The sequence below is a fragment of the Cibotium barometz genome, chromosome 50 (genome assembly GCF_041138505.1).
Source record: "Cibotium barometz isolate CiBa-2024 chromosome 50, ASM4113850v1, whole genome shotgun sequence".
Classification (NCBI taxonomy): Eukaryota; Viridiplantae; Streptophyta; class Polypodiopsida; order Cyatheales; family Cibotiaceae; genus Cibotium; species Cibotium barometz.
Genome location: NC_141095.1, coordinates 30162323 through 30169944, shown reverse-complemented (window position 1 = coordinate 30169944; position 7622 = coordinate 30162323). Strand labels below are relative to the sequence as shown.

Sequence of the window (7622 nt, the reverse complement as noted above, 5' to 3'; positions counted from 1 at the left end):
GACCTAGCTCTATCCCGCAGGGGGAGCGTGATTTCCTAAGCGTCAAATCACCCATAGGGCAATTGATCAAAAATTGGGCAACTACTAGACTTGATCTCTAGGGACAACACTTTTTTCCTCATCTTATGCAAGGCACAGTTGCTGGCCTAGTCTTCTTGAATAGAGTTGCCCAAGAACCTAACTATCTAACGTAGGGCTTTCACTTAATTTGTTGGAAAGCTACCCGACTAATCGGGTCCACCCATCCGTAGGATGGTGCCGTCAGGGCATTCCATCCTCCCACTTTCCACCCTACTCACGCATCAATTTGTTTTCTAATTAATACTACCACACTGTTTGACATAAATAAGCATATTCCTTAATTAGGGCCCTTCTTCACAAGGTTCGTTATGACAGCCTTCTTACACAATACAATCATACCAAAGACAAGATGCGATTATATAAAAAGTTTATACATGAATCCATTTCCATACAAGCCAATCCGGCTCTCTTATTCTTATTCTGCCGATGATCTAGAATTCGGCCTTCCAGCCTCTACATGCTGGGCATAACCCTACGGGACCATACACCTCATCGTCGGCTGCTGGCGAGGACTCAAGCCGGCCTGTCGCCCTCTCAGGCTCCATCGCTCGATCCTCCCGCCCCTCAGAGGGATGTCTGCACACTAGGGTGGGCTTATTTACCGCACTAGCCTGGGCCCTCAGAACTAGGCAGCCTCATAATCTCTCGCCTCAATCGGCGATCCTTATTCTCCCAAAGGTAGGAGGGATACCTTGGGCCATTCCCGGGCTTTGCTAATGATGCCGCCCGGCTACACAAGCACGGAACGGAGTTAGCGTTGAAGCCAAAAGAAATCTTGAATTCCAAAGATAACAATTTCAATGCAATTTTCTAAGTATAGCATTCACAATTCATGAAGATAGCAATTTCAACGCAATTTATCGAAAACAACATCACATAATTCGTAATTTCATATAATTTTTATGTCCTCATTTTAAAAGAAAAAGACACCATTCATTAATACTAATTTAAGGAAAAATCTCTTCTTTTGAAAATTAACCAAGCTAACCTGGCCACCGTTTCCTTGAGGGATTTGAAAAGGGAGGACTGGAGCCGCATTGGGCGCATCTCCCTCCATCTCGTTGTTACGTGCGCCTCTTGAGGCAATATTTTGCCGTCTCCGAGATGAGGCCATCTTAGGCGTCGCCTTGTAGAGCTCGCTGCTGCGATCGAAACGCTTCAGTCGGATCTGAATTCCGAGCTCGTTTGCTCACCGTATGAGCAAAAGAATATGGCGCACGAACCCTCGCTTGAGCCAAAAATCCCTTACTAAAGTCTACGCAAATGGGGGGGGGAATTGTGAGATGTCCTTAAGGCTAAAGGCAAAAACGTGGAGAGGGCTGGGAGGGGTGGCTGCAAGCCTCTCTGTAAGTCTATTCACACGGGGGGGGGGAGAAGAGTTAAGGACACTGGTCCATGGCAAGAGGAGGATGGAGGAAAATTGGCTTATCTGAAAAGAGCCAAATGAGGGGGTGTGAGAGGGGTGGCTGTACTTGCAGCAAGTACGCTATGGCGGTACGGATGGCAGCACAACAGGGCATACGCTACACAGAAGTGCGTGCCGACTGAGGAGCACCCCGGGGGTTTATATAGCTGAGGGGTGAGGGTACGGGCGCTGCGCAAAGCAGGGACGAAAGGACGGTGTACCTTCAAAGGCTATGGATCAGTGGCCTGCATGGGTCTACCGGAAAGGTACGGTGTCGGTTGTCTGGGAAAGGAGTGGTACGCATGTACCTTATCTGGTCTGGGTGTCCGCCCAAGGGTACGCGTGGACCAAACAGTGGGCGGCCGTCCTTTGGTTCTTGGGCGGCCATTGTACGGGCGCCTTAGTAAGTGTGTACGGACCAAATTTTTGGGGCGGGGTATCCAAATTTGGGGCGCTCGCCTCGATTTGCGTGCTGGACCGCCCCGAGGGGCGAAAATTTTTTTTGTCCGGGAGGTTCTCCTGGTCGCAGGGGTTCAGACCGTTTGTCAATCGGACGTGCGGTCGTGCATTTATTAAGGTTTAAAGGTCGCCGTTTTTTAACTAAAATGATTAAAATTAACGTATAGGCTTGATCCGGTGTCCGTTTTGGATGCTGTAAAATCCTATATTAGGGTAAAATCGCGCGCAGATTCCAAATTTGGGCTCAGAATTTGAAGATTCTAAGTGGAAATGACTCAAATAATAAAATTATTGATATTTATACCATAAAAACTCATAATTACATGGACATTTCTTTATTAGTGAAGATAGGTACGTTACATTAGTTATGTGGCGTAGCTAAGATTTGATATAGTTAGTTCAAAAAACAAAGTGTACAGACTACGAAAGGCATTGTACATGTTGAAATAGGCCCCCTTGGGCATGGTAGGTTAGCGAGCATAGAGATGCTTTCTTTGTAACTATTGGTTTTTCTAAAATCCCGTCAAATATAATTTTTATATTTTCTCTGAGCAGGGTAGACACATGATCATTGTCTTATTTGTGGACAACCTCATCATGATGGGGAACCATGAAGAGAAGATATGGTAGACACGAGAGTTGTTGAGTTCAAAGTTTGATATGACAGAACTTGGGCTCATTCATTTTTGTTTGGGGATTGAGGTCTAGCAAGAGTTATATAGAGTCTTGATTTCTCAGTACAAGTATACAGGAGAAAGGCATTTAGCATGGCTGATACATTTTCATGAAGGCTTTGGAGAGAGATTTGCTAGAGTGACATCTTCATTGACTCAATGTTTGCCCAAAGATGTAGTTCACCTACATGAGGGGGGAGGTTGTTGCTCAATTCTACACCCTCATGTTATTTCTGTGTGGGTAATAGATGTGCTCTATTACGTAAGGCCTCCTGTATGAGGAGTAGTCATTGTGGTGAGCACCCGAGCACCCGATAGTTCTTAGTTTAGACAACAAATGCTGGCCAAGTGTGGCCAGATGGTTATGGGACCGCATTAGTGAGTGTTAGATAGCAAACTGACAACATATTATTCTTGGGTTGTGGGGCCAGTTTGATGGTCCACACAATCTTAGATGACCATGGGAGGTACGTAAAGTCCCTATATATGAGTTTACCTATAAGCCACAACACATGAGAGATGTGCCTTGTATTAAAAGATTTATACACTGTGTAGTGGTGCACTAATTTCTTTGTTAAAGTGAGCGAGGCCATGACAACTTGCATCTCAGGTCAAGTGAGGGCTTTACCTATAAGCCACAACACATGAGAGGTGCCTTGTATTAAAAGATTTATAAAAGTGTAGTGGTGCACTAATTTCTTTGTTAAAGTGAGCAAGGTCATGACAAGACCATTGACTCGTGAGACTGGTCTTCGCATGTGTGCATGCTGCACCTATGCTTCCAATAGAGCACCACCCTTTTGTTAGGTTGTTCTAATTAGCGCGTTGATCATAGCCACTAGCAATGTAGAACCTAGGTGTTGTGAATTCTCAACTTGCATCTCAGGTCAAGAGAGGGCTTTACCTATAAGCCACAACACATGAGAGATGTGCCTTGTATTAAAAGATTTATATACTGTGTAGTGGTGCACCTCCTTTTGTTAGGTTAGCGCGTTGATCATAGCCACTAGCAATGTAGGACCCAGATGTTTGTGAACTCTCAACAACTTGCATCTCAGGTCAAGAGAGGGTTTTACCTATAAGCCACAACACATGAGAGATGTGCCTTGTATTAAAAGATTTATACATTGTGTAGTGGTGCACTAATTTCTTTGTTAAAGTGAGCATGTTAAAGTGAGCAAGGCCATGACAACTTGCATCTTAGGTCAAGTGAGGGCTTTACCTATAAGCCACAACACATGAGATGTGCCTTGTATTAAAAGATTTATAAAAGTGTAGTGGTGCATTAATTTCTTTATTAAAGTGAGCAAGGTCATGACAAGACCATGCAAAATGGATAGGTCATAAACGCAAGCAGACAACAACACAAGGAAGATACCAGGCTAGATAGAGGAGGGAGAGCGGGGGAAAGCTGAAGCTCAAAAGTTTTAGGACATAAAACCTTTCCCGCCTAAGATACATATACATGTACGTAAGGAATGTAACTAGAGTAATATCGATAAATTAAATGTAAGATTATGACTTCTTAAATGATGAAATCACTACCCCTATTCAGTCTACTGGGGACATATCAAGGGGCACTAATTAGTTAATAGTATTGAGGTTAAACCTTAATAGTACTAAGGTTGCCTCATTTCTCTCTACGCTACCCCACACCCTCCCTCCCTCTCTCCGCGTTTCTATCTACTTTGCCCCACACTCTCCCTCGCTCTCTGCTTAGCCCCACACCCTCTCTCCGCGTTTCTATCTACTTTGCCCCACACTCTCCCTCGCTCTCTGCTTAGCCCCACACCCTCCCTCGCTCTCTTACCCCCACACCCTCCCTCGCTCTTTGATTTGCCCTAGACCCTCCCTCGCTCTTTGATTTGCCCCAGACCCTCGCTCTCTGCACACAGCCCCACACCTTCCCTTGCTCCCCCCCCAACCACGGCCCCTCTATTCTCTCTCTCCCCTTTCACGCAAGCTGTCTAGTAGACTGAGAAGAACAAACGAAAAAGAAAATAAAATCATTCGCGTGAATCCTCTAGAAGCATCCTTTTGTCTAAGGTCTCATCAAATTTTTTTAAATCTTTTATCTAAGGTCCCATCACTTTCCTCCTTTGTAACTAATTAATTAATAGCAAACCAGCATTTTGGTGCCATATTGCCTTGTGGTGCGGTGTCAAAACTTAAAAATTAAATGCAAACACTTCCTCTGCTAAAAAATTTAATATTGGAAGGGTGACTTTGAGTCTTTTGATAGATTTTTTCAAGTAGACTTAAAAAAAAGGTTTAATTTTTGGGCACCGTCCCTCGCGCTTTGCAAAATAATCACGTGTGAAATGTGTTGTTGTGAACTCGACGTGGTGACACGGTGGAGTCGCCTGGCGGAGAAAAAGTGCTGACACAAAGGCTGCTTGACTGTCTGTCTTCAGAAGCAAAACCCTGCACGCCTGTATACAGTCCCATGACCCTTCTCCATCGCCATAGCTTTGAAAAGGAAGCCAAAGCCTCCGTCGGAGATGTCTTCCCAGTTCCCCATCGCTGTAGTCCTCCTTACCATAGCTTCGGCTTCATTTTTCTGTGCATTTTAAGCTGTCCTTGACCCCAGTAAACGCCATCGCTCTGGCTTCATTTTAAGCCTACTTCTGCTGAGCTTCACCTCGCCATCGCTTTGCAACACCGCTTGTTTTTTTCTCTGAATTGTCCTCCCTCCATGTCCACCATTATCTTCGGCCCTGCAATGCAGAGCATCGAAACCCAACGATGTGAAACATGACTTTTCCATCGAGGCCGTCGAATCAGAAGAAGATGCAGAAAGCTTTTTGCTTTTAGTGCTGCAAAAGGGCTGTAGCTCGAAAAGGCTCAGAGAAAGAGTCGAAAATGTTAAGACATAAAGCTGCCTTTTGCTTTTAGGGTTTCAGAAGGCTTGAAACAAGGCTCAAAGAAAGAGAAGGAAAGGGTCTTTTTGAACAGGGAGATCAGTGGTTTGGAAAAATCCAAAAGGGAAAATGTCTTTGACAGATTTGAGAGAGCGGCATTTGCAGGCAAAGGTTCAGGTCAATGCTTTGAGAGAGAGATTGCGGGAAAAACGAGCGCAGCTCACTGATACTGATGGTATGTGTCACTTCTTGATGAGAGATCATAATCCCTTTTTCTTCGAGATATTATATATAGTATTCATAGACATCGATCATGTCCACCTGCCGTAGCTAGCAGGGTTTGAACCTGGGCTCATATCCAGGAAGACCAACACCTTAACTACAGCCGTGTACATCATACCCCTTCTCCTAAAAAAATAATAGGTACTGATTTTGCAAGCTTCCCGCTTGTGCGTGATGTGTATGCAATGCCCATATAATGGTTTTGGCCCTTTGCCTTGCGACCAGTGTATTCTGGTATGATATGGCTTGAAGTTTTAACCAATTTTATGACATAACATGTGACATGATGATGTTTTATGCTTGTGGTTAAGGCGAGTATATATGCATCAAATGTTGCCTCATGATGATGGCTTTGACAAATTGCAATAACATTCGCATCTAAGTGTGCATTTAACCACATTTATGAAATTATATATGACACTACTGTGTGTTGTAGGAGGGGCTGGAATAGATGTTTTGTTTTTCAGTTGAATTCACTTGCGTGGATTCCAGTTTGTGATGACTTTCATTTGCACGGTTTGCAGTTGCAGAGTATGCAAGACTTAATGGGTATGCAAGTGTTCGCTTCAGTCCTGGGGAGCTTGTTTGCTGCAGAACTCTTCAAGGACATACAGGAAAAGTATGCCAACTTAACCTGAATATCAATCTTTCAACTGTCAATAAACATTCATATTTCAAATGACTCTGCAGAGTCAAGTAATGATTTAGTTCTCCCTGCTAGATCTTGTTGAACTCTCAGCAGTTGCGTAAACAGCTGCATGTGTCTAGCTTTTACCACATGTTGTCAATGGCTATTGAAAGAGTTAGACAATTATCCCATATATGTATGGATAAAAATAGTTCCAAATTCATATATAAGCAAGGAGTGGGCTCATAAGTCACTTAATGGGTGTGCAAGTGTTTGCTTCAGTCCTGGTGAGCTTGTTTGCTTCAATACAGGAAAAGTATGCCAACTTAACCTGAATATCAATCTTTCAACTGTCAATAAACATTCATATTTCAAATGACTCTGCAGAGTCAAGTAATGATTTAGTTCTCCCTGCTAGATCTTGTTGAACTCTCAGCAGTTGCGTAAACAGCTGCATGTGTCTAGCTTTTACCACATGTTGTCAATGGCTATTGAAAGAGTTACAATTATTCCATATATGTATGGATAAAAATAGCTCCAAATTCATATATAAGCAAGGAGTGGGCTCATAACTCATTGTGTTGAGCCAACCTAGTGTGGGTCTTGAGCTAGACTAACCCTGGAGGTGGGTCTAGGGCTGCGGAGTTTGCAGGTTGGTATCATGTGTGCATCTCATGGTATCATGTGTGCTATGGGATGCACGTGGTGGTGGTGGTGGTGTGAAGAAACAGCACTTTTCCAGCCCTAAAAAGGGATTTTCTGGATTATTTTATATTTTATATTTTAGAGGTTTTTTGTCTTGGCTGCTGGCGTACACCTTTATGGTGACCGACCAGCACCCCTCTCTGCTAAAAATAGCATTGCCTCATACCTCATCAAGGCAGTACCACTTCATATGCCAGCGACTACTTCAGAGCACATATCAGTGTTTATACATCAGCTTACATCAGCGTTTTGCTTCAGCAAACACCTGCGTTTTGCTGCAGCTCACATCAGCGCTTTACATCAGCCTGTCCTCAGGCTTACATCTGCGTTTACATCAGGTGTACATCAGTGTTTATCATCTGAGCCTTACATCGTTTACATCAGCCTGTCCTCAGGCTTACATCTGCGCATACATCAGGCTTACCTCAGCGTTTACATCTGGGCTGACATCAGCCTTACCTCAGCCTGTCTTCAGCCCTTACATCTGGGCTGACATCAGCGTTTATCTTCAACCTCACATCAGCCTT

The 7622-nt window shown here is 43.9% G+C and overlaps 1 protein-coding gene across 2 annotated transcripts in view; it reads left to right on the top strand.

Annotated features, from left to right (window-relative positions):
- The first annotated feature begins 4996 nt into the window (after positions 1–4996).
- Positions 4997–7622, top strand: part of LOC147610018 (guanine nucleotide-binding protein subunit beta-like) — a 65670-nt gene continuing 63044 nt past the window's right edge. Inside the window, exons 1-2 of one of the 2 annotated variants that reach the window (XM_086787334.1) lie at positions 4997–5715; positions 6287–6381. In XM_086787334.1, coding sequence (XP_086643460.1) covers positions 5610–5715; positions 6287–6381 — 201 coding nt within the window. In that variant the 5' untranslated portion in view covers positions 4997–5609. The remainder of the gene's footprint in view (positions 5716–6286; positions 6382–7622) is intronic. The other variant, XR_015264203.1, reaches the window with a different exon arrangement.